This window comes from Diospyros lotus, chromosome 4 (genome assembly GCF_014633365.1).
Source record: "Diospyros lotus cultivar Yz01 chromosome 4, ASM1463336v1, whole genome shotgun sequence".
Lineage (NCBI taxonomy): Eukaryota > Viridiplantae > Streptophyta > Magnoliopsida > Ericales > Ebenaceae > Diospyros > Diospyros lotus.
In genome coordinates this window covers 35,776,331-35,803,209 of record NC_068341.1, presented here as the reverse complement: position 1 = coordinate 35,803,209, position 26,879 = coordinate 35,776,331, and the positions used below count along the sequence as shown (strand labels likewise).

Sequence of the window (26,879 nt, the reverse complement as noted above, 5' to 3'; positions counted from 1 at the left end):
AAGACTTTGCAAATGTTTTATTTTACATAAGATATATGTTAATTTATACTATAACATATTTATTTATAAATATAAAATGTCTAAAACCCATATTTGTTGGGATTACTGCCCTTGAGCGGTCCCTCACCGCTCGTGCCCTAAATTTTGGTAGAGGAGGTAAATCGCAGGTGGAGGATTTGCCTTATTGCGCATGATAAGAAATCAAACACATGACTTATTGGTGCGAATCCTAACTTATCATGACCCAACCACTTGACCTGTACCCTGAGGACAACCTATATTTGTTAACTAGCTAGTTAGGTGGCGCCTGTGTTTCCTTCTTTGCATTACCCAAACAATTTTTACAATGTTAATATTATATTGTTATTTTTTAGAAACAAAAAATAAATTATATAAGAGTCAAAATTAATCTATGCATTTTCTAATACTTCATGATAAATAATATATATGTTTAGTTTGGCTAGGTTTTTTTTTTTTTTAACTTTTAAGGTGGATAATATTTAAACTGTTTATAGCGTTTAAATTAGGTAGCGTTTAAGCTGATAATGTATTTGAATAAATATGTTTTTAAGTTATCAGTTAATAATTATGTGTTTGATTTGAAAGAGTTGATAAACTATTACAACTTGATAAAAAGATAAAAATAGATATGTTATTGAATAATGTAAAATTTTATTATTAAATGTTGATAAATTATATATAATTATTAAAAATATATCAATACAATATTGTTATATGTATTATATATGTTATATAAGAACAATATATAATTAACGTGAAACCCTATCGAAGCTTTTCTTCTTCAAATCAAACGCCACCCCCCCCCCTCCCCCTCGTCTTCTTCCCCCTCTCTCCCTCTGCCTTGTCCGTAAAATGGCCTCTTCGAGAGGCCTCATTCATGGCCTTCGGATCATCTTCTCTTCTATTGTTCCCAGCAGAGTACATTCTTCATCTCCGCCTGCGTCCAGAAGCTTCAGCGCTTTGTCTGCGATCATCACTGAAAATGAAACAGCCCATGATGCTCCAAGGATTATCGAAGCCAAATCGGGAGTGATGACTCCTACTTCCAAGCGAACCGGCCTCATCGGAATCAAGTGCGGCATGAAGGCTGTTTGGGACAAGTGGGGCGCTAGAGTCCCCATCACTGTCCTTTGGCTCAATGATAACATTGTTTCTCAGGTCAAGACCCCTGAAAAGGAAGGATTCTGTGCCCTCCAGGTTCGTTTTTATCTCTTTTTTCTGTTTATGAAATTTTTTAGTCGGTTTTTACGTGATTTATGTTTCGTTCAGTACAGATTGGTTGTGACCATAAGAAAGAGAAGCATTTGACGAAACCGGAAGTGGGTCATTTCAGAGCTCAGGGTGTTCCAATGAAGAGGAAATTGAGGGAATTCCAGGTGACAGAAGACGCTCTTCTTCCCGTCGGCACGCCCATTGGGGTTCGCCACTTTGTTCCTGGCCAGTATGTTGATGTCACTGGAATTACAAGAGGGAAAGGTTTTCAGGTAAACTAGTCTAGTCGCCTTTTGGTTTCCCATTCTATATAATATTTTGTTCATACTTCATACATTTCGCAGTTTCGTCTTTCTTTAATTAGCTTTCATGTTTCAGTAAGTGACATAAATGAGTGTGTGATGTATTGGGATTACTTACAGGAAGTCAGGAAAGCAATTGATTCTTTGTTGATTAGTTTTATTAAGGTCCTACTTTTTGTTGCAATTTCCAGGAATTTACATTCTTGAGGAAATTATATGATGCATAGTCATAGACACGAAAGAGGGGATACTGGCAAACTGATACTGTGAATTCTAAAGTGGTATTATATTGACATATCATTATTGGTTACATTTTCCATTTAAAACTTGAAAACGTAATAGATGTGCCTTTGGATGCATTACTTATGTCGTGTTTACTAGTATGTTCTTTTATTCTGCTAGAAGTTATTTATTGCACGTTCACTTTGTGTTTGTTATACATAATGTGTTTTGCCTGAAATCCTGTGAGACAAACTTGGGGCAAGTGATTTACATTTCTGTAAATGCTAGGCATAGTCCTAGTTAAGAGGTTTAGTACATTGTTTATGCCAAGGAGTGTCCAAAAGTATTATTAGAAGCGTTAAAACTTCTGAAATGTATATTTGCATTAGGATACGCACAAGAATGCGCAACAGATGAACAGGAGTGCTTCTGAAGTATAATTGTTGTTGTCAAATGCTAAAGCCCCTTCATAGGAGTTGTGCAGCCAGTTTGGTCTGAATTCTAAAATGTCTTCCCCCTACTTGAGAGTTCTTTCCCCCTGCTAAAAGCTAGATCAATCTAAATATTATCCATACTTTTTTTTTCAGTGTAAAATAATTGTACTATGGTTTTAAGATTAGTCTTAAAATATAATTCTGTAAAAGATAGATGAATCTCAATGATTTTTCTAACTTTGCTTGTTTAACCACAGTTAACATTGGAATTGTTCAATTTGCTTTCCCTGCCAAGAAACCTGGGCTGAGCTGGCTGTCCTAGTTTAAGTGTTAGTAACTGATAGCACAGTAGTGAATAGGGGGTTAATTGGGTTGTATAAAGTGTATGGTTTTTGAAAACTTTGAAACTTCTATTTGTGGATTAAATTTGGTTTGTGAAAATGATGGTTTGTAAATGTTAACTTAGGGATCACTGGAAACTGATTTCTTAGACGTAATTAAAACCTCTCTCAACCGCATACACTCACGGATTGATTGAAATAAACAGAAACATAAAACAACATAATATTGAATTGAAATAGAGATAGAAACAGAAACACAAACCAACAAGAAACACCAGATTTTATCCTGGTTCAGTTCACTCTTGGAGTGAACCTACATCCAGACATAGAATCCTCCTGAGAGCAGCCTTACTTTATTGACAAACGATGAGTACAACAATACCCAAGTACACCCTCAATCACTCACCAAGATTACAAAGGACTATCCCACTTTCTAGCCTTTTCTCTCTAAATGAAAACAAAAGTTGCACTCTTATAAAAATGAATTCTCTTTAAACGACTAACCCCCTACCTTATTTATAGACTAAGTGGCGAACATCCCAATACAAATTACTGGAATTAGATATTACCAGGGGTGGCGCCTCCTTCCATTGGATTAAAACATCAAGGTTTCTCAAATTCTTTCCTGTGCTTGACATTACTCCCAATAGAAATTCCGGCTCCACCTTCATCTCTAGCTCGACAATGAGCTGGCCTAGAATTTCTGTCGTCTCCTACATTGCTCCTTTTGCCTTGCGAAGTTGAGAGACATGGAATACGGGGTGGATCGCGCAAGAAGGTGGTAGGAACAACTTGTATGCCACCTTTCCGATCTTTTTCTCCATAGAAAAGGGCCTATAAAATTTCGGTGACAGTTTCTCATTCACCCTAGCAGCCAACATCTTGTTTGTAGGGGCAGATTTTCACATAAACCAATTCGCCGACCTCAAAGTGCACGTCTCGTCGCTTTTTATCTGCTATATCCTTCATTCTTGCATGCGCTCACCGTTATTGGGCCTGCAGCTCCTCCAAAACTGCGTCCCGCTTCAGGAATTGTTGCTTGATTACTTAAACCCCATGGTCCCCTTCTCATACCGTAGCAACAGGGGATGTTCACGCCCATAGACTATCTAAAACGTAGTTAGTTTCAAGGAGACATGATAAGAGGTATTATGCCAATATTCTGCCCAAGGAAGCCAACTGCACCACGCCTTGGGTTTGGAGGAGGAAAAACATCGGAGGTACGTCTCCAAAGTGCGATTTAGGACCTCAGTTTGACTATCGGACTGAGGGTGGTAAGAGGTACTTCTATTCAACTAAGTGCCTTGCAACTTGAATAGTTCTTACCAAAAATGGTTGACAAATATTTTATCTCTATCAAAAATGATTGAGTTTGGAACTCCATGCAATTGGATAATCTCCTTCACAAAGACCTCTGCTATGCTGGCTGTTGTAAATGGGTGCCTTAGAACAACAAGATGTCCATATTTACTGAGTTGATCGACCACCACCAAGATAGAATCCCTCCCCACTGATTTGGGCAACCCTTAGATGAAATCCGTGGATACATCTTTCCAAATTTGATGAGGGACTGGAATTGGCTGTAGCAACCCTTTCGGCGATAGTGCCACATATTTATTTTGCTATCACACAGGGCAATGTCTAACATATCGTTGAATATCCCACTTCATCCCCGTCCAATACACATTGGCTGATATCCTCTTATAAGTCTTTAGAAACCCGGAGTGGCCCCCAATCTGTCCATCATCTCCTTTAACATCAAAGGAATGAGAGTGGAGCCCTTAGGAAGATACAATTTCCCTTTGTACAACAATTGTCCATCCACCCATGCAGACTTGGGTCTGTTAGTGGGATCTTCCAGCACTTTCCTAATAATTTCCTGAAGTGTCTCATCTTCCTCAACCTCCTTTTTGAGCTGGTCCAGGTGCAATACTCAGGGAATGATGAGGGTCATAAGTGTGACAGGTGAATGGAGGCGGGAGAGGGCATCTGCAGCTTGATTCTCCAACCCTGGGCGATATTGAATCTCAAAGTCGTAGCCCATTAGTTTCACAACCCATTTTTGGCGCTCCGAACTGATTACCCGTTGTTCCATCAAGAATTTAAGGCTTCGTTGATCTGTTCATATAACGAACATTCTCCCCAATAAATAATGTCTCCACTTCTTCACAGCAAAGACTATTGCCATCAACTCCCTCTCGTACACCGACTTGTTTTGACCATTGGGATTTAGGGCGTGACTGAAGAAAGCAATGGGCCGCTGCTCCTGCATCAGGATTGCCCCCAATCCATGCCCTGACGCGTCTCTCTCCACGATGAATTCATTCGAAAAGTCCGGTAAAATCAACACCAGCAGTTTTGTCATCACCCTTTTAAGAGATTGGAAAGCCTGCTCCATTTCCTCATCCCAAGAGAAATTATCCTTCCAAAGGCGATCTGTCAATGGCCATGCAAGCTTGCTGTAATTCCTTATGAACCTCCGATAATACCTCGTAAGGCCCAAAAATCCTCGAAGTTCTTGTAGTAACTTGGGGCTGGGCCATTCCAACATCGCTTGAACTTTAGCACTATCGGCAGCCACCTTCTTGTGAGATGACATGCCCTAAATATTCAATCTCCCACTGGCCAAACTTACACTTCTTGGCATTAGCATACAACTAGTGAGCGGTTAGGACCCCTAATACACACCTCAAATGTTCCTTGTGTTCACCCATATTCTTACTGTAGACTAGAATATCATAAAAAAACACCAAAATGAACCAAGTGCTCCTTAAAAATCTCATTCATCAAGGATTAGAAAGTGGCGGGTGCATTTGTTAATGTTGTTATTTAGGACTGTCAATCGAAGATCAAACCCAAAGAGAATTCCACTCGTATTCTTGTACACTCACAGAATTTAGAAATCGATTAAGAAAACAGACAAAATAGAAATGAAATAGAAATACAGAAAGATAAAACAAACCAACAAGAGCTGAGAATTATCCTGGTTCGGAATGCCTTTGGCAAACCTACATCCAGCAGTCAACATCCACACAGAGCAGCCTTTATTAGGATAAAATCGATCAGTACATCAAGCCTCTAAACCCTCATCTATATCCCTGAGTACATGCACACATTCTCCTAAGAATACACAAGACTAAAACCCGCCTTTCTCTTCTCAAGAATGGAAACCTAGCACTCGATCATAGACAGTATTAGAAGCTCTCTCAGAATCAATTTCGATTGCCTCCCTTGCCCTCTTATTCATAGAAAGGGCAGACATCCCAATGTAACTAAATATTATTGGGATATTACAATTAGGCCCTCTAATTTACTAAGTAATTATACTTGGTATTTTAGCCCTAATTGTTGTAATCTTTCACCTGATAATCTTCAACACTTTACTGATCTTCTACTGCATAAACTCTAGGCAAACTCAACTGTTAATCCAAATAGCATTACTAAAAATTCATAATGACGCTCATGGGTGCGAAAAGCAATGTTCGGGATGTCATCAGGTGCGATTCGTATATGATGATATCCCAATTTCAAGTCCAGCTTAGAAAAAACGGCAGCCCCATGTAATTCGTCCAATAACTTTTCAATGACGGGAATGGGAAATTTATCGAGAATTGTTACCTTGTTTAAAGCCCTGTAGTCCACACAAAATCTTTAACCATTACCATTCTTCTTGACCAGCAACACAGGGCTGGAAAATAGGCTGATACTCGGCTTGATAAGACTTGTTGCCAACATTTCTCGAACCAGCTTCCCAATCTCATTTTTCTGGAGAAAGGGGTAACAATAAGGTCATATGCTTCTCGGAGGGGCTCTGGATTGCAACGTAATCATGTGATCCCTCCTCCGGTGCGGGGGCAGTCTACATGGCTCCTCAAACAGCTCCTTGAATTCTGCTAGCAGCTCCTACAATTCCCCAGGAACTGACTCTTCCGCCATTTTGTCCTCAGCTATCAAACTCCCCAACTCCAACAACACTCCTCCATTTTCTTAGAACGCCTTCATCATCGATTTCAAGGTTACCAATGTTTTGTTGAGGCTGGGGTCCCTATGCAGTGTTACTATCATACCCCCCGATCTAAACTTCATAACTAATGAGCCCCAATCTACTTGGGTCTCCCCAAGCGTGGCTAACCACTTCATTCTGAGAATTACATCTGAGCTTCCCAGCTCTAATGGTAGGAAATCCTCGACTACCTCAACATTTTGCAGCATTAGAGTAACCCCCTTACGCACTCCAGCCCTTTGAACAATCATGCCTGACCCCATGATCACTCCATAACCTCTTGTTTGAGTCCAGAGCAGCCTCAACTTCTGTACCAGTTTAGTAGCTATGAAGTTGTGGGAAGCCTACTACCGATTAAGACCACCATTTCTTGGCCGTCAATTTCTCCCTTGATTTTCATGGTCTGTAGAGGTGTTAACCCCACTACAGCATTTAGGGATAGTTCCACCACTTCCCCCATTTTGACCGTCTTCTGTTTCCCCTGAATTCTCCTTTGTTTCGGCCTTCTTTGTTTCTTCTTCTCCCTCTTCCATTTCCTCCACATAGATTACCATCACCTACAACTCTTTGTTCTTGCACTTGTGCCCCACCGAGTATTTCTCATCACAACGAAAACACAGACCCTTTGTTCGTTGGGCTTGCAACTCACTCTTACTCAGTCGTTTAAAAGGAGGGTTGCTCCACTTATTGACAGCTGGTGGCTGAAGTGAGGAAGCAGGGTTGGGTGTTGCCGACTTCGATAATGCTGGCGGAGGGGGCCGAATCATTGCCGGCTAGGGGTTTGTTGTTAGGGTGGAAGGGGTCGGTACCCGAGTTGGGCCTGATCCAAAATAATATCCACGGACCACCTGATTCATCTCCTCAATTCGTTGGGCTAGCTCCATCATATGTTCCAATTCGGTGGGCCTTACTACCCTCATCTCTGCCCGAATATCCAACCTCAGGCCATTTATGAAATGGCCATCCAGAAATGCTTCTAGCAGCTCTTTGAGCGGCGAGGCTACAGTCTCAAAATAGAGGCGGTAGTCTTTGACGGACTCTGACTGCCTAAGTGCGAGAAACCTCTCCTTTGCGGTGCCTTCTTGAGTTGATCGGAAATGGCTTACCAGCATCGCCTCGAGCTCCTCCCAACTCCTCACACATCATTGTCGTTGCTCCCATTGAAACCAGGCAAGAGTAGCCCCTTCAAAATAGAGCGTCGCCGAATCCAATTTTTCTGTGTCGGTCAATCGGTTCACGACGAAGTAACTCTTCCCTAAAGACCCAACCATCAGGCTTGTCTCCCTCAAATATGGGCATCTCCAAGCATCGACTTCTCACCTCTAGTCTACCAAAGCCCTCGGTCACACTGCCTTCGTCCCTTGCCCTTTCTCCTAGCACTGGCATCTCGTTCACTGTAAAAGAGGAACCCATGAGTACGTTCTCCTCACCTCGTTTCCCCTTCCTATCCTTCTCTTGTGCTTCCCACTTCTCTATCAGTAAGTTGAATTGGTCCTGTCAGTAGCTAGGGTTTCCCTAAGTAACAAGAAACAACATCAAGAATAATGTTTCTGTATTGGGAAATATGGCAGCTGAGATGGAATGATTCAATCATTGATTGGTGATTGATTAATTGATGATTGATTGATTGATGATTCAATCATTGATTGGTGATTGATTAATTGATGATTGATTATATATGTTTCCTAGATTGATTGACTGTATATATTATTTCGTAAAAGTAAAATTGTATCTTTTAGATTAGATTATGTTTCCTATCTTGGTTGTATCCTAAATTGTATAGATCCTAGGATTCTTTCCTAAAGTTAGTTGTTTCCTATTTTTGTAAAGAAGCTCGTATAAATCAAGCTTTTCTAGTGAATAAAAAAGTGAGACAGTAGGGTTATTTTTTCCCAAAACTTAACATGGTATCAGAGCCCTAGGGATTGTTTTTGTTCTACAATTCTTTGGGATCTACAAAGCCTATCCTTACCAGTCTTCTCATCTTTCGTTTGTCATCTGAATCTTGGCCAAGAGATGTCTTCCATCCAAGAACCTACATCAGATACAACCAATTCCTGCCATACCTTAGAAGTTCCAATTGTTGGAACTCAAAATGGGACCTTGGGAGGAGAATTGCCGTCTCTCCAGGCAGCCTATCGTTTGAATGGGAAAAACTACCTAAAGTGGTCACAACTGATCCGGACCTTTCTTAAAGGGAAGGGGAAGCTTAGCCACTTGTTAGGAACGGGCCCAAAAGAAGGTGATCCAGCGTTCGCAGCATGGGACGAGGAAGATTCATTGGTAATGTCCTGGCTTTGGAATTCCATGGTTCCAGAGATCAGTGACACTGTCATGTTTTTGACCACAGCCAAAGATATTTGGGAGGCCATAAACTTGACCTATTCCAAAGTTAAAGATGCAGTCCAAATCTATGAAATACGGGCAAGGGTGGCAGCAACCAAACAAGGCTCGAAGACCATCACGGAGTATGCAAATATGTTGCAAACTCTATGGCAAGAGCTAGATCACTACCAATGTTTGAAGATGAAATGTAGTGAGGATGCTGCACTCCATAAGAGATTTGTTGAAAAGGAGCGGATATATGACTTTTTGGCCGGCCTCAATAGTGAATTTGATGCGGTCAGAGTGCAGATTCTTAGCAAAGAGGATTTACCTTCCTTGAATGAGGCAATCTCCTTAATAAGGGCAGAAGAAGGGAGAAGGGGTGTGATGCTAGAAGCTATCTCCGGTGAGAGTTCTACCCTAGTGTCTTTAAAAACTCATAATCAAAACAAAGGCCCTAGGGATGAAAAGAAACCAGTGGATAGGGATTCTTTATGGTGTACCTTTTGTAAAAAACCTAGGCACACCGTAGAGAATTGCTGGAAGCTCCATGGAAAGCCATCTAGAGGGGGACCAGCAAGGAGTCAAGTGCATATAGTAGCAGCCAACAGCCAGCAACAACTGGAACCGAGAGGATTGGAGCATGGGGGACAGTCTCTTGAACTCAACAAGGCAGAAATTGAAAGACTAAAAAATTTTCTGGGATCTCTAGACAAAAAGGCAAAAAATGGTAGCTCTCTTGCTCTCACAGATATTGCTTCCTACACCTTTTCCCTACATGCTTCAGAAACTTTACACCAACATTGTTGGATCCTAGACTCGGGTGCTTCAGACCACATGACATCTCATCCACAATTGTTTATTTCTTATAATCCTTGTCCTAGCTCTAGAAAAATTACAATGGCAGATGGCTCACTCATTACCGTTGCTGGTTAAGGAGATATTCTTCTCAATGATCACCTAACCCTCAAGAATGTCCTTCATGTCCCCAAATTATTTGCTAATCTTATATTTGTTCAAAAACTTATTGAGGATACTAATTGCAGTGTATCTTTTTATTCCAATGTCTGTGAGATATAGGAACAGGGCAAGAAGAGGATGATTGGGCTTGCTAGGGCTAAAGAGGGACTTTATTACCTCAAGGAATCAGTAGGGTCGGACAAGAAGGAGTCTCTTCCTCTTATGTCATGCCTAGCTCAATCCAACGAGGATGAGATGTGGTTACAACATTATAGAATGGGTCATCCCTCATTTCTTACTCTCAAATTAATGTTTCCTAATTTAGCTAAAGGATTGGATTTTAGTCACTTTCATTGTGCTGATTGTGAACTTGCCAAACATAAAAGGGTTTTTTTCCCTCTTTCTAATAAAAGGACTGATTTCCCCTTCTCTTTAATCTATAGTGACATTTAGGGTCCATCAAGTGTTCCCAATATTTCTGGGACAAGATAGTTTGTCTTATTTGTTGATGATTGTACTAGAGTGGTATGGTTATATTTGTTGAAAGCTAAGTCAGAAGTAAGCCATGTTTTCCCCAATTTTTACAACATGGTTAAGACTCAGTTTGGGGTAAATGTAAAGCGGTTTAGATCTGATAATACTAGAGATTTCTTCAATTACACTCTATCCACTTTCTTTCAACAAAAATGTATTATTCATGAGTCTTCTTGTCTTTACACCCCTCAACAAAATGGGGTGGCCGAGAGGAAAAATGGTCATCTTCTAGCTGTTATTTGAGCACTTCTTTTTCACTATAATGTCCCTCAACATTATTAGGGAGAAGCAGCCCTAACTGCCACCACTCTTATCAACATATTGCCATCTAAAACCCTAGAATCTCAAAGTCCTATTCAACTATTGATGAGTCATTTTCCTGACTTCCATGTGATATGACTAGTAATTGGCAGCCCAAGATATTTGGGTGCACAGCCTATGTTCATATTCCAACAGCCAATAGAGGGAAACTAGATCCTTGTGCCTTAAAATGTGTATTTATTGGATATTCATCTACACAAAAAGGCTATCGATGCTATCATCATCCTTCAAAGAAATATTTTGTATCTGCTGATGTTACCTTTGCTGAAAATGAGTCGTACTTCAGATCATCAACTATTTTAGAACAAAATCAGAGCTTGATTAATAGGGATTCCTCCTTTCTTCCTAACCCTAATCTGCTATCCTTGAACCCATCTCCTAAACATAAAGACTCGAAAAACATGACACCTGAGAAAGCTTCACCTTCTACTCCTCGGCCTATGCAGGTATACTCAAGGAGGAATAAAATCGAATCTAATCCTATGCAAGCTCCTGCATCCTCTACAAGTCCTAGTCCTACGGTCTTTACAAGCAAGAATAACACTAACAATCCTGCCATTTCAGAGTCATCACCAGGTATTCCCGTAACCAATTCTCTTGATATGACTCATATGAGCTCTACAAAATCTGCTGAAGCTATTGTCCAACCAGATACCTATGACCTTGATTGGCCCATTACTCTAAGAAAAGGAAAAAGAACTTGCACCAAGCATCCATTACACCTATTTTTTTCCTTTTCTAAGTTGTCTCCTACCCATAAAGCCTTTTTTACCAGCCTACATACCATCCCTATTCCAAAAAGTTTTTCTGAAGCTATAGGGAATAAGAATTGGAAGGATGCCATGGAAGTTGAGATGATAGCCTTAGAAAAAAACCAGACCTGGGAAGTGGTAAAATTGCCTAAAGGAAAACATCCAGTGGGTTGTAAATGGGTCTATACTGTGAAATATAGGTCTGATGAATCTCTAGATCGGTACAAAGCAAGATTGGTTGCCAAGGGATATACACAAGTGTATGGGGTAGACTATTTGGACACTTTTGCACCGGTGGCTAAACTAAATACAGTTAGAGTCCTTCTTTCGTTAGTTGCTAATCTAGGTTGGCCATTGCATTAGCTTGACGTGAAAAATGCATTTTTACATGGTAACCTAGAGGAGGAGGTATATATGGAAATACCATCAGGTTATGAAATAGCCACACAAGGGCCGGTTGTATGCAAACTAAAAAAAGCCCTGTATGGACTGAAACAGTCCCCATGGGCTTGGTTTGGGAGATTCACGAGTGTTATGCTTGGCATGGGGCATAGACAAAGCCAAGGAGACCATACTCTTTTTATTCAACATTCGACCACAGGGGGAGTAACTGTGTTAATTGTGTATGTAGATGATATTGTTGTTACCAGCAATGACAAAGAAGGGATGACTCAATTAAAGGAGTGCTTGTTAAAGGAGTTTGAAATCAAAGATTTGGGGAGATTAAAATATTTCTTGGGAATAGAGGTGGCTCATTCTAAAGAGGGAATATTCATATCTCATCAAAAATATGTGGTAGACCTTTTAAAGGAGATTGGATTGCTAGGCTGCAAAGCAAGTGACACACCCATTGACCCAAATCATAAGTTGGGAGAAGCTCTAGAAGGAGATAAAGTTGACAAGGGAGTTTACCAAAGGCTGGTTGGAAAGCTGATATATTTGGCCCATACTCGGCCAGATATAGCCTATGCTGTGGGGGTGGTTAGTCAATTCATGCATAACTCAAGGGAAGTCCATCTTAAAGTTGTGTATCGAATACTCCACTATCTAAAAGAAGCACCTGGAAGAGGCATTTTGTTCAAAAAGGGAGAAGCTATGACCCTTGAGGCCTACACAGATGCAGACTATGCAGGCTCTGTTGTAGATAGAAGATCTACTTCCGGATATTGTACTATGTTGGGAGGCAATTTGGTAACGTGGAGGAGCAAAAAACAAAATGTGGTGGCTAAGTCAAGTGCTGAGGCAGAATTTCGTTCCATGGCTCTAGGTATGTGTGAATTATTGTGGTTAAAATTTCTTCTAAATGATCTCAAGATTGAGTGGACTACACCTATGAAGCTCTACTGTGACAACAAATCGGCAATCAGTATCGCTCATAATTCTATTCAACATGACAGGACAAAGCACATTGAAGTAGATAGGCACTTTATCAAGGAGAAATTGGATAGTGGGCTGATATGCACACCATACATCTCATAACAAGATTAGTTAGCAGACATGCTAACTAAGGGCCTACCTACACCAGTGTTTAACAAGATGTTAAGTAAGATTGGGATGCAAGATATACACGCTCAATCTTGAGGGGGAGTGTCAGCAGCTAGGGTTTCCCTAAGTAACAAGAAACAACATCAAGAATAATGTTTCTGTATTGGGAAAGATGGCAGCTGATATGGAATGATTCAATCATTGATTGGTGATTGATTAATTGATGATTGATTGGTGATTGATTGATTGATGATTCAATCATTGATTGGTGATTGATTAATTGATGATTGATTATATATGTTTCCTAGATTGATTGACTGTAGATATTATTTCCTAAAAGTAAAATTGTATCTTCTAGATTAGATTATGTTTCCTATCTTGGTTGTATCCTAAATTGAATAGATCCTAGGATTCTTTCCTAAAGTTAGTTGTTTCCTATTTTTGTAAATAAGCTTGTATAAATCAAGCTTTTCTAGTGAATAAAAAAGTGAGACAGTAAGGTTATTTTTGTCCAAAACTTAACAGGTCCAACATCATCGTCATGTTCTTCTCTATGTTTTGCACCCTTTGGAATTCATTTCTCATGGAATCCAACCCAGTTTACAATCCCTCCATTTGTCTTTCTATTTGTTGTTGATAAGTCTCCAATCTTCCCTCTAGCTCCCCCACTTTCCCAAAAACAGATACCCCCATGGATTAATGCTTTGATACCAAAATAATAGAAACTCACTCTTTTGGATTGAATTTAGTACCAGAACAGTAGAAAATCAGTGTTTACAAGGATTACTGCAATTTCTAGAATGTGTAAAAGCAAAAAAAACAACCAATCGGCCTATTCGAGAGGGCCTTCTCTCTCCCCACAACTATTGTCCAGAATTTTCCTCCTCTCTCTCTCCTTTCTCCTCCCCTTTTATACCTTCCCTTCATTCCGTTGAAGCCACGTGAATGAATATTCCTCCTCTAACCAACTTTGGACTCTTTTGCCCGAGTCAATTTCCTTGGTTACCCCTAATTCCCCCCCTCCTTTTACGCCTTTGATAGGTATGAATAACGGGGGTCCTAACAACAACCTGCCATAATAACTCACTCTTACAACAATAAATAAGAAACAGGGAAATAAAAGATAAAGAATGATTTCTTAACTGATCAAATAGTACAAAATGTAGCTTAATAAACAAATGAAGATCTTTAATAAAAGCTCTTTTTAGTGCTCTTGGTGTATGCTCAATGAGTGTTCTCCAAAAAGTCTTATTTTTTATCAACAATGGCTCATTTTTATAGATAATGGAAAAATCAGCCATTTTGTTGTCATTGGCCCATTTTCTGCATGATAGTAATAATCCTTATTTTGCGTCAAGCATCAGATTATTGACAATTTTTAAAGTAATGTTGATTGTTTTTAACATTCAGTGTTAAGACTGCCGGAGTCTTAGAAAGACGTGTGTGTGTGTGTATGTATTGTGGTTCAGGACACTTGATGGGAGTTTGAATGATTGCTTCCTAGCTCTGATTCCTTTAAAAGGAGCTGCTGACCTGGAGGACTTTAGGCCTATAGGTTTAGTAGGTATTGTTTACAAGCTATTGGCCAAAGTCCTGTCTGTTAGATTTAGGGAAATCATTATGTTGTCTCAGGTTCCAAAATGCCTTTGTGGGTGGTTTCACAAATTTTGGACGCCATATTTGTGGCCAATGAGTGCTAGATTTAAAGCTTAAAAATGACTCTCAAGGCTTTATTTGTAAGCTTGATATTGAGAAGCTTATGGTCACTTGATATGAAATTTTCTTTTTTTTGTTTTAGAAAGGATTGGTTTCAACCAGAAGCCGAGGGATTGGGTTAGTTTTTGTATTTCCTCTGTTAATTTATCTGTTTTAGTTAATGGCTTCCTATGGGCTTCTTTAATGGCTATAGAGGGATTGGACAGGGTGGTTTATGTCTCATTTTTCTTTTAAACTTAGTTGGAGGGATAGAAACAAAAGAGCATGGAGAGCTCTATTTTCTGTTTGAAAGGTTTTATTTTTTACATTGTTTGTGCAATTGAGGGAGGAGACTCCTTTTAGCCTCCCTTTGGCATATTTCTTGGTTGATTTACTCTTTTTATCCTCTAGGTAGCAGAAGGTCTTCCTCCTATTTATTCTCTTGGACAGGGTTGATTGTCTATATATATATATATATTCATCATTGCTTATACTATATATATAAAAGAATAACTGGGGTTTGTTTTTGTTCAGGGAACACCTTTCCCCACTTGAAGAATTTTCTGGTGTGTTTGTGTGAGATGAATACATTATTAACCTTAATTACTTCTATGAACAAGTTAAGCTCATCTGGTTTATGTTACATGGACTCGGGTATGGGTGTTAGATATGGATATGTACCTAGAGGTTGGACTTGTCAACTTCATAAATTTTAGGATATGGGTATATGTGTCCAAGTGTAGGACATGGGTACTGCGATATGACATAAAAAATCTTACTATCTTACCCCGGCACTTACAAATCTTTTTTATCTTTTAGTTCTATAACTAAAAATTAAGGGTATGCTAGTTATTCATATAAGATAAAATGGTAAGTGGTGGGTAGGCAATTTGGGTGATCTCATAAAACATATATTTTAAATGGCTAAAAGTAGATTAACTGAAATAATAAAACAAAATAAATTGTTAGTTTTTATTATTTTAAATTTAGACGTAAATTAAATACATAAAAACCAAGAATTAACACAGAGATCTGAAAGATGAAGAGTTTGACACATATCTCATACCAATACCAGTGTCGTGTCATGTCAACACCGGTACAATGCCTGAAACTGCAGTGTCCATGTAACATAGCGTCTGGTTATTTCTAGCTATTTTTGTGTTTATTTACTTGTTTGTTTATTCTTTTAGGTGCAACAATTTTCTATTTTCTGTGTTTGATTCTGAATCTGACTGAATAAGGCTTTGGATTTAAGGAATTCTTTCCCCACGAGGATAATGACAGGAAGACAATGCTTAACCAAGTTGGAAAGGTTAAGAGAACACTTGAAAAAAGAGAAAATTAAAGTGGAAGTTGTCCTTGACAAGCCATTTTATATTTTATAATGTTAAGGAAGCTGAGATTGGAAATGTTTGTTATTATTCTTAACACTGGTAAAGTTAACATTTATGTAGTAGCAGAGTTATAGGGGAAATGGGGTTTAAGGCCTTTGGTTGTTGTTGTTACTCAGGGGATGATAGTTCATTTATTGTTTTTCCACTTAATATTTTGTGGAAAAGTTTCTCTGTTTGAACAGGAAACGACTGGAGATTAAAGTGGTGTCATTTGCAGTTGCATTGCTGTCTTGTTTGCCTATGTAATATTCGTTTGTTTTCTTTTTTCTATTTATGCTTGTATATATATTTTCCCATCAGTGTTGTTAAAAGCACCCTTAAGCTAGCTTAAGTGCAAAAAAAAGCACAAAGCACAGTCCTAGTGCTTTTTCTTGTCAAAGCGAAGCGCAAATGATAAAGCACAGCTTAAGCCCTAAAAGAAACATTTTTTTTTTTTAAGAGCAAAGGGAATTTGAGCATGCTTATTTAGTTTTTAATCTTTTATTATTTTACAGTAAAAAGAAAAGAGTTGTTATTGTGTACCCTAATACACCAAAACAGACCCATGTATTATGTAAATATCTTGGAGTGTTGTAGAAGAGAATGATTCTATTTTTGGTCATGATTTTTTGACATGTGGGGTTGTTGCTAATATAGCTAGAGATGAAGAGTCTAGATATGTTAGAAGCAAATTAAGGTGGCAATGTAACAACTGGAATGCCTGCTCCAACTTCTAGTTTATGGCCATTTTGGGTTGAAGAAGTCAATTAGATGGCACTGATAAGGACGATGATGAGAACTATTACTCTAATGATGAAGATGACTTTCTTAATCTTGACTAAATCATAGGAAATTAATTAAAAGACCCTATTTTGTTCTCTTTTAGCATGAATTGTTATCTTGACAGTATTATCTAGTAATTTAGTTGCAGTTATTGTATAATCTCTTTATTTTTTCCTAACATTTACTCTTTGTTTCGATTGAGCTCACGCTTGTGCTTTGTGCCTCATGCTTAAGCTCTAGAATGTCTTTGTGCTTGAGTGCGCTTAGAGCCTTTAAAGGCACTGTTTCCTGTCTCCGCAATGGTTGGTGTCTTGGTTTTTAGATAAATGAGTATCAAAGATATTGATTGCTCATATACTCCTTGTACCTGAGGACTTGATTTGGGTAAATATGCAGCTATTCCATGACATATGTTTGTTTGACATCCTTTTTTATGCTGTGAGATAGTTTTTGCTTTGCATTGTAATACACATTTCCACTGCTTTCCAACCAGGGAGGGATGAAAAGATGGGGCATGAAGGGAGGTCCTGCATCTCATGGTGCATCATTATCTCATCGAAGTATTGGTTCTACTGGTCAAAGGGATGCTCCTGGAAAGGTGTGTTTGGTGACCTTTTATTTAAAACTGAGCAGCAGCCTAACACTTATTTTGCTATCTAGCAGCCTTTTTTTTAAAGTAGAATTTAGTTACTATTTTGTTACTTGCATGACCATGAAAAATGAGTAATCAAATGTGTTGCAGTAACTGATTATTAGACTCTTGACAGTTTTCCTTCTTTTTATAGCAGCTTACTTTTTCAGTCATATTTTAATACTAACTGTTTACAAAATGACCATGAAGAAGGCTGTTTAACTTTAATGTTGAACGACTTCACCTTTTGCAGTAGACATGGTTTTCCTTTTGAACCATAAATTTCTTAAGTTCATTCTAATTTTTGGGCGAATTCAGGAATTGTTTGACCTAGTGAATTTGGGACTTATTTAGAAGCTTGTAGTCAATGTGTTCTTTTGAATTCTGAAAGGGTTTGTTTCATCATGCATTTAAAGAAGAAAGTGGGGGCAGAAGGGTTTGTGCAAATTTCTTATCAGTTGAAACTGCAGTTTTACTGTGGATACATGGTATGACTTACACTTGCTAATTTCTTTGAATAGGTATTTAAAGGCAAGAAGATGCCTGGGCGCATGGGTGCGAAACAGCGAACTGTTAAAAATGTCTGGGTTTACAGAATAGACCCGGCAAGGAACTTGATGTGGGTGAAAGGCCAGGTATTGTTTTATAACCAGTAGGGATAAATGCATATACACCTCTTCAATACTGACTTGGTATTTCAAGCAAAAAAAGTAAAAACATTACTGACGTAGTATCCATTAGTTCCCTTCATCTAAAAAGGGCTTACATTCTAACCCCTTCAACTATGGACAAATTAAATTTTAGAACACCCATTAACAGAAGCTCTGTAATAACATGTTTGACTTAACTTTTCAAAGCTCATTTCTCTTCCTAATCTTCTATTCCCTCCTCTGTGCTCCTAGTGCATCACTGCCAATCTATTTTCTGTCCCATCTTCACTTCTCGTCTCAGCCCCTTAAATCTCTGTGGTTTCCCTCTTCTACCTCCAAAACAATTAACCTGATTTACTTTTGAGTTTTGACAAAAGTAGTCCTCTTGACAGCAATTCTGCATCCCAATGGATCTTCCTCTACCATTTCCATTGTGGCTAAGGTACAAATAGTTCTTGCATGCTAGCATTACCATTAGTTGTGACAATGGTTATGAATATCTGGTAGAAATAGGCTAAGGGATAGGTGATTGTGCTTCACTTTGTTGAGGCAATGGAATGGAGAAATTGGAATAGAATAAGAACAATGTAGTGTGAAGAAGAGGAAGTTTTCCTGTATTGCTGTTAAGGGAGCCTTAATGACCTAAAAAGGGGTTAAAACTGGATATGATTGATAGTATATATAGGCATACAAGATGCACAAAAATAATGAAGGTAGCAATTGTGGAGGATCTTTTGTCTAAAAATTAATTCATAACGTACTTATTGTTTAAAGAAATCAGTTACTGCTATGAAAGGGCTTCTTGGTCCATTTATACTTAGTTATGGTTGAGTGGTTTGGCTGCTTTTTGTTGATTTCTCCGCCGGTTATCTAACGGAAGGACTGAATTGAATCATTTCATTGTTGGGAGATTAATTTGTATGCAGTTTAGATGAGGGAAGTTAAATGATAGTAGGTGCAGTTCAATCGGTCTTTTTTATCCCTAACCGTTCAATATTTCTTGTGTGAGTGCTTCAATCTTACATGGTAGTTCAGTTTTGTTTCTCGGGCATCACATGTAAAAAGAATCCATTTTTCAAGCTAGTTGATTCCAAGTATCCTCGTGACGTCCTTTGATGCATGCATGCTGACTAACCATATGAGGTACACTACTAAAGAATAGATATAAGTGAATCCATGCAGGGGGATAATCCATCGATGAAAGTCCATATTGCATACTGGGTTCATATGATTAACCAAAACTTGTGTTCACATTCCTTTATGCACTATTTGTCGTCCGTCTCATAAAAGTCATAGATTACATTCTTTTGGGAGGGTGGGGCGGGGAGGAAAACCCACAATATACAGGACCTCTATCTGCCCTTACTTTTCCGACATATTCTTGTGCAGGTTCCAGGAGCTGAAGGAAATTTTGTGTTTATAAAAGATGCTGTTTACGAAAAGCCGGATATTTCATCCCTTCCATTTCCGACATTTTTTGCCCGTGAGAATGAGGATCCAGAAGACTTGAAACCTGCTGTTGCGGACCTTGGAGAAGTCGATCCGTTTATGTGTGCAGATTAAGGAGAACCTAGTGTCTATGGATGGCCCCTCTCCCCAAACCTGGTTTTCTTCTTGTTTTTGTCCTTCTGGCTAGGTTCAAAGCTGAGTTTCCTTGTTAATTTGAACTGCCTTGAGCCTTCACTTGAGAGTTTGTATCTTGTTCCCTTTTCATTATCAAATAGAGGAGATGTAGAATCAGTGAGATTAGGCAGTTGTTTTAGGCTGAGTTTTGTCTGTCTAGTTATGCTTCCCAAATGTGGAGAGGTTTTTGGTTTCTTCTATCTAATAAATTCAAGATGAAAGGAGGGGACACAATCAAACGGATGGAAAATATTTAGGGACCAGACCACTGAGTCTAGAGTAGGGTTTATGTACTCAAAACATTAAGATTTGGCAGCAGGATTCAACACTTATAGATTTGATTAATTTTTATTTTATTTAGTAAGTTGTTTAGTTAAATCTGAATATGTTGGGTGATGATGTTAAGTTGTAATCTTTTAAGTATATGAACTCACTTATACACCAAACAAATTTAAGTATTTTCCCGAACGGTCCTCACCAACAACCTTAGTTCCCTTGGTTGCATTCCTTTTTTTTAATTTCTGCCTTTGTTTTTGGTTATTGTTTAAAATTAGTTTATTAGGTAGAATCAATCATGTTATAGGTCTAATTAATCTCAAGCAATATTCCCTATGCTATATATTACGTACTCAGAACATCAAAGGGCCATCCGTACATATTATATATATGGTTAAATTAACTGCATACCCTTGGAATTTTAGTTCTTGGGTTTTGGATATTTTTGAATTTTAAAATTTGTTTGATTAGTTTTAAAATTAGTCATGACACTCTTTGAATTTTAGTCATTTGAGGGACTTATCATCACTAATTTTGAATATAGGGTAAATTTTAAATTTTGGGATAAAAGAGGGAAAAGGAACTACAATATATATTTAGTGGATAAATTATTCCCTTAGGTTTGTATCTTATAAATTAGTCATTGTACTTTTATTCTCACTGTAGCCGCTAAATGGTGAATTCTAAAACCTAGTTATTTTTTTAATTTTTTGTCAAATTTTGTTAACAAAAATTGATTTGACATACATAATATAAACACTAAAATTACTTAATTAATTATGAGATTTAAGATAATTTTTGGATCAAGTACTTCTAAAATTAATATTAATGCATGTTATGTTATCTTTTATTTAACAAAATGTGATAAAAAAAAATGAAAAATTCACCCCCCCCTCCCCCCCCCCCCCCCCCAAGGACAACATAACAATTCCCGGCCCCTCCAAATCCAATTGATAGATAGTTTATATACTAGGGCTATGTATCATCAACATCCTAAGCGCATGAAGGAAGGATAATGATGGCTTGCAGCCCAGTTTGTGTAGGCCTTCCCAGCAGCAACTGCAAGATCTCGCCATGCCCAGAAGAGTCTTCTTCCCGCTGCCGCTGCTGCTTCTCGACAATGACCCGTCTCAAGCAGTACCATTCCCAAATTATCCGACTGGGCCTCTCCTCCGACAACTACGCCATGGGCCGGGTTATCAAGTTCTGTGCTTTATCCGACTCTGGCGATTTAATGTATGCCCTCCAAGTGTTCGATGTAATGCCCCACCCGGATGCCTTTATCTACAATGTCCTCATTAGAGCTCATATGCAACGTACGTTAGCCAGAGATTGCATTCTGTTGTACTCCCAGATGCTGAGTGAATCTGTTACGCCCAACAGATTCACCTTCCCTTCTCTTATAAAAGCTTGTTGCACTGTTGAAGAGGGGAGACAAGTCCACGCCCATGTTTTAAAATTTGGCTCCATTTCAGATGCATATTCCATGAATTCTTTGATTCATATGTATGTTAATTGTGAACGCTTGGTGGAAGCAAGGCGGGTATTTGACAAGATGCCTCACCGGAACGTTGTATCCTGGACCACTTTGATTAGTGGGTATTCCCAGTGGGGATGTGTTGATGAAGCGTTTGAACTTTTTGAGTTGATGCACGAAAGGAATTCGGCTTCTTGGAATGCGATGATGGCGGCTTTTGTCCAGAACAACTGCTTTCAGGAGGCATTTGCTTTGTTCCGCAGGATGCAATCAGAGAACCTGCTGCTGGATAAATACGTTGCAGCCACTATGTTATCAGCTTGTAAAGGTTCGGGAGCTCTAAAACAAGGGGAGTGGATACATGGATATATGCAGAAGAGTGGCATTGAAATGGACCCGAAACTTGTTACTGCAATCATTGATATGTACTGCAAATGTGGTTGCTTGGACAAGGCTTTTGAAGTCTTCAACGGATTGCCCCACAAAGCGATTTCTTCTTGGAATGCCATGATCGGGGGGCTGGCACTGCATGGGAAAGGAATGGCTGCTGTTGAGCTTCTGAATGAGATGGAGAGACGGGGAATATCTCCTGATTACATAACTTTCGTAAATTTGCTTAACGCGTGTGCTCATTCGGGGTTGGTGGAAGAAGGGCGCCATTACTTTCGTTACATGACAGAGGTTCACGCTATTGCGCCCGGATCAGAGCATTATGGATGCATGGTAGATTTGCTCGGAAGAGCTGGATTGTTGGAGGAAGCCAAAGAGCTCATCAATGAGATGCCAACAAGTCCCGATGCAAGTGTCCTGGGTGCTCTCCTTGGCGCTTGTCGAATCCATGGGAACGTGGAGCTTGGAGAGGAAATAGGGAAGAGAGTAATTCAATTGGACCCTTTTAACAGTGGGCGATATGTGCTACTAGCCAACATGTATGCCAGTGCCGGTAGATGGGCAGAGGTTGGCCGCGTGAGGAAGGTCATGAACGATAGGGGAGTGAACAAACCCGCGGGCTTTTCCATGATCGAATTGGATGGCGTTGTGAATGAGTTTGTTGCGGGAGGAAGGGATCATCCGCTAGCTGAAGAGATATATGCCAAAGTGGAGGAGATGCTGGACGGTGTTAGAACTGCCGGCTATGTGGCCGACACAAATGGGGTCCTGCTGCATGATGTTGAGGAGGAAGAAAGGGAAAATCCCTTCCATTATCATAGTGAGAAACTTGCTATTGCTCTTGGCTTGTTGAAGACGAAATCTGGTGAAACTCTTCGAATCACAAAGAACTTGAGAATCTGCAAGGACTGTCACACTGTGAGTAAGCTTGTCTCTCAAGTTTTTGATCGGGAAATAATTATAAGGGATAGGAATCGATTCCACCATTTCAAAGGGGGAGACTGTTCTTGCAATGGATACTGGTAGTAATCAATGTTGTGAATTGCATAGTTATTTGAATTGTGAATCCATGTAATCATTTTGGCAAGTACATATATAATGAGTATACATGCATTGTTTACGGAAATTCCTATGGACCAGCCATTAAAAAGTTGTCAACCGGCTGTCATTTTTTAATTTTGTTTTATTAATAAAAAACGAAAAACCGTGGCCAGCCGATGAGAACCTGCTGTCAAGCTCCTAGGGTTTACTTGGGGCTTAGAATGGGATTATGTTAAAAATGGGAATGAGAGTAGAAAGGGAGAAGAAATAAAAAAAAAAAGATGGAGAATTTAGAAGAAATAAGGAGGGGGAGAGAATTTGAGAGAGAAATAGAATTCAATTCATTCTTCAACATCATTCTCTAATTACCCTAGTTTATTTATAGGCTTTACAACTAAAGATACTAAAACGTACAATAGAATAGTACAACCAAAAAAATTACATGCAATTCATAATGACTACTTCATTCTTGGGTCGTGACAAGAGTTTTTGTCCCTAGGAACTTATGTCCACTAGCCACTATTCTCATCCATCATCTTTTGAACCATGTGTTAGAATTGGGAGCATTGATAGTCTTGTAATCCTCACAAGAAACCGATCAAACACCCCTCAACACATTCTCAACTCACCCGGCCAACATACAAGCAACACAACAGTTAATAAAGAACAGAAATAAAAGCATAAACAAAACAAGAAAGACAATTAAACCACATGAGGAGACAAAATTTTATTCTGGTTCATGCCACGTGAATAGCATTACATCTAGCCTTAAAACCACCATCGAGTAGCCTTCTTTATTGATGGATAACAGTATAGGACTTTCCCTCTTTCTCTCTCCCACAATATAAGTTTTTCCAATAATGTACAAGACTATTCTAACTCATAGCCTTCTCACTCTCTTGGCTCTCATGAAAATAAAAAGAGAACATGCGATTCTTAGACTCTCAACCCCCCTGGCTTATTTATAGAAAATAAGGTGATATTTCTTAGGGCCGGTTATGATATTACCGAATTTTCCTTCCACTAATAACTAATATTACAAGAGTGTCACTCGCTTGTCAACTACCCCATAATCGCATACAAAACACTGCACATAATCCTATCACTAACTCGATACAATCTTCAACAAATCTCCACCATTGTCTTGAGTGTGATACCTTCCATCTTCATCCATCAAAACCTTTGGCTTGCTCTTCCTTCGGTTTCTCGCATGATAACCTGACCATCAAAACAATCAACATCAATAAACATTAAGAACATCAAAACAATGCTGTAAATTTCAATAATGGGACACATTGGATCATACTTCCAACTACATAACCTACACATGCAACTTTAACTAGGATTATTCCTCATTCTCAAGGGGTTTCCCTAATGAATATATTCCTAACATCAATATGATTGATCTTTCCATGGTAGAACTAAATTCTAAACCAATTTGAACTGTCCATTGGCTATCCCAACTTGACATCACCTTTAGGGTTTCTACTAGGCAAACCGCAATCTATACCTCCTAAAAAATACATGGCTTTTCATCTAGATACACTCCACCATAAACCAAATCCATACTCTATGTTATTCCTTAATCCCAAAGATTCCAAACTTTTATACAGCATCACATCAACAGTTTACTATTAAGTTTGAAATGCTATGGCACACACCAAGAGGGGGGTAAATTGGTATATAAAAATTCTTTTCCCTTAAAAATTCTTTTGATAAGAAGGAAATGTTGTCTATGAAGACCATGAGTTCGTTAAACCTCAAGACCTTAAAATGGTACGATGAGGTACCAACCGTATAAAAACAATCTCATCTTGACAATGGAACACAAGATTGAAAAATATGAAATCTTTTTCAATGAAAGGTTAAATATATGAATCAAGTAAGGAATATAGAGATGTTTGAAAAGATAAATAAACAAAGAACGCAAACACAAGAGAACACAAATGATTTATAGTGGTCTGGCTTAAGCCAAGCCTAATCCACTACCTTAGCTCATCACTATGGATTTTGCAAACCAATTTACTATAACCTCCTACTTGACCCCAAGTAGGCCCTTTAGTCCAAGACTAGGAATTGCAACCTTCTACTTACACAAGTAGGCCCTCTAGCTACAGAAGTTAGGAAATACAAGAGTTAAATAATAAGAGAGAATCTAATAGATAAATATCTTAATTACAATGATCTCTTAAAAATAAAGTTTAGGGCTTGAACAAGATAATACAAATGATAATCAAAGCCTTTGAGAGAGAAAAATTAAAGCACAAATACAATTTGAGAAGATGAATAAATTTTGCTAGCTTACTTCACTTCATTCTCATCCATTAGCCTCTTCTTGATCATCTTTGAGTTGTATTTATAGGCATCCCAAAAGATCTAAGAGAAAACTAGTCGTTTGTGATCGTTGGGATTTGAAAAACTAACCATTATGATTTATGTGAAAGAGACTTAGTCGACAGATAAAAATGGTTAGTCGATAGAATTAGGCAAAATAACAAGCTTGGTCGACAAACAAAATAGGTTGGTCGACCAAGACATAAATAACCATGGCACTTAGTCAACCAAAGCCATCATTCTGTCGACAAACTTAAGGAGTTAGTAGACCAAGTCAGAACATAAGCATTGTTAGTCGACAAATCTTATAGCTTAGTCGACCAAGATAGAATCATGTAAACTGTTGGTCGATAGAGCCTATAACTTAGTCGACCAAATCAAGTTTTAAAATTAATTTTACAATATTGAGCATACTGTTAGCTGACCAATGAAGAGCATTTAGTCGACATATGAATTTGATACATAAATGCTCACATTACAACATATTTACATTTCTTTAGTTTAAGTAAATGTCTTCATTTTCTTTAATTTATATTTTCTTCAATTTACTTTAATACATAAATGTAAATAAGAAATTACACCCCATTTAGATTCAATAAAAATATCTAAAAAATCAAAATCTATAACCATAAGAAAATAGAATTTTGGTTTTAGTACAAAATCAAGATTTAACAAATTTACCACTCTCAAAATACATACCTTATATTTATTGAAAAATTCATTAAAAATCGTTTTAACAGGAATGAATACTGGCTATCAAAATACCGGGAGATAGTTTTTCAAAATGTTTATTTAGAAGTTAAATATCAAAATACACAATAGGATGATTAGAGCAATTTGGATCAACAACATGGTCTTTTAACTTTGAAACATTTTGCTTCATTTATCCAATGATTCAAAACCAATTTGAAAAGCCATTTAGGAGATTCTTTTAAATCTTAATACTTGTTTGTGCAAATCTCCATCTATAGAAAATTATAGATCATTTGGTTTTTATTTTCACAAAGGTACTTGAAATTGATTTTTGTTTCCAAATCATATTATCAATTTTGTTTTTTATCATCAAAACTAAACACAAGATAAACACAAGAGTAAAACATCATGCACCATACTCGGATTGGCCTTAACATTGCTAGACTTACTCCTAGCTTCCCAAAATCGGTCTTTAGGCTTTACCACTATCCTTCATTCTCACGTTTGTTTCAAACTTAAAGGCTTCTCATCTTTTTCTTTTAACTTTTCTCTATCTATCAACTTGATAGAGTATGCTTAAGTTTGGGTAATCCTATTCCAACCTCTATGCCTTAGAATTTCCAGCTTCTCCTTTATCCTACACTCTCAAACACTGACCTAAGTTCTCAGCTACACCTTGAGAGTCCTCATGGACAAATTTCCAGAGAAGTTTCCTTACATTTCACTAGGTATACCATTGGAATACTCATAGCTCCCTCATGCACTCAATTTTAACCCTTGGACTTATCCTAAAGGGATCTGATTCCTTATACCTTCACCTTGGGAATTACTATCATTCCTAGAGAGACCTTCTAAGCAATCAACCTTGCTTACCTTTCCCTTCAGCCTCTATTCCCTTGGGCTACTCTATAAGATCAATTTTCCCTTAATTGTCACATGGATCATGGTTGTTAGAGATACCTATTTGACCCAAATTAAGCCTTCATATGCTGCTTTAACCA

General features: G+C 38.3%; 2 protein-coding genes across 2 annotated transcripts; both read left to right on the top strand.

The window, feature by feature from the left end:
• The first annotated feature begins 825 nt into the window (after nt 1–825).
• Nucleotides 826–20,027, top strand: LOC127800582 (50S ribosomal protein L3-2, mitochondrial). The gene is made up of 5 exons (XM_052335282.1): nt 826–1,218; nt 1,296–1,505; nt 17,257–17,361; nt 17,916–18,029; nt 19,434–20,027. Exons 1-5 carry the CDS (start codon nt 874–876, stop codon nt 19,605–19,607), a joined length of 948 nt encoding a protein of 315 aa, XP_052191242.1. The 5' UTR covers nt 826–873; the 3' UTR covers nt 19,608–20,027.
• Nucleotides 20,028–20,871: 844 nt separating this feature from the next.
• On the top strand, nt 20,872–23,129 carry LOC127800014 (pentatricopeptide repeat-containing protein At5g66520-like). Its single transcript, XM_052334384.1, has one exon. The coding sequence runs from the start codon at nt 20,959–20,961 to the stop codon at nt 22,834–22,836; it is 1,878 nt and encodes a 625-aa protein (XP_052190344.1). The 5' UTR covers nt 20,872–20,958; the 3' UTR covers nt 22,837–23,129.
• Nucleotides 23,130–26,879: the final 3,750 nt, after the last annotated feature.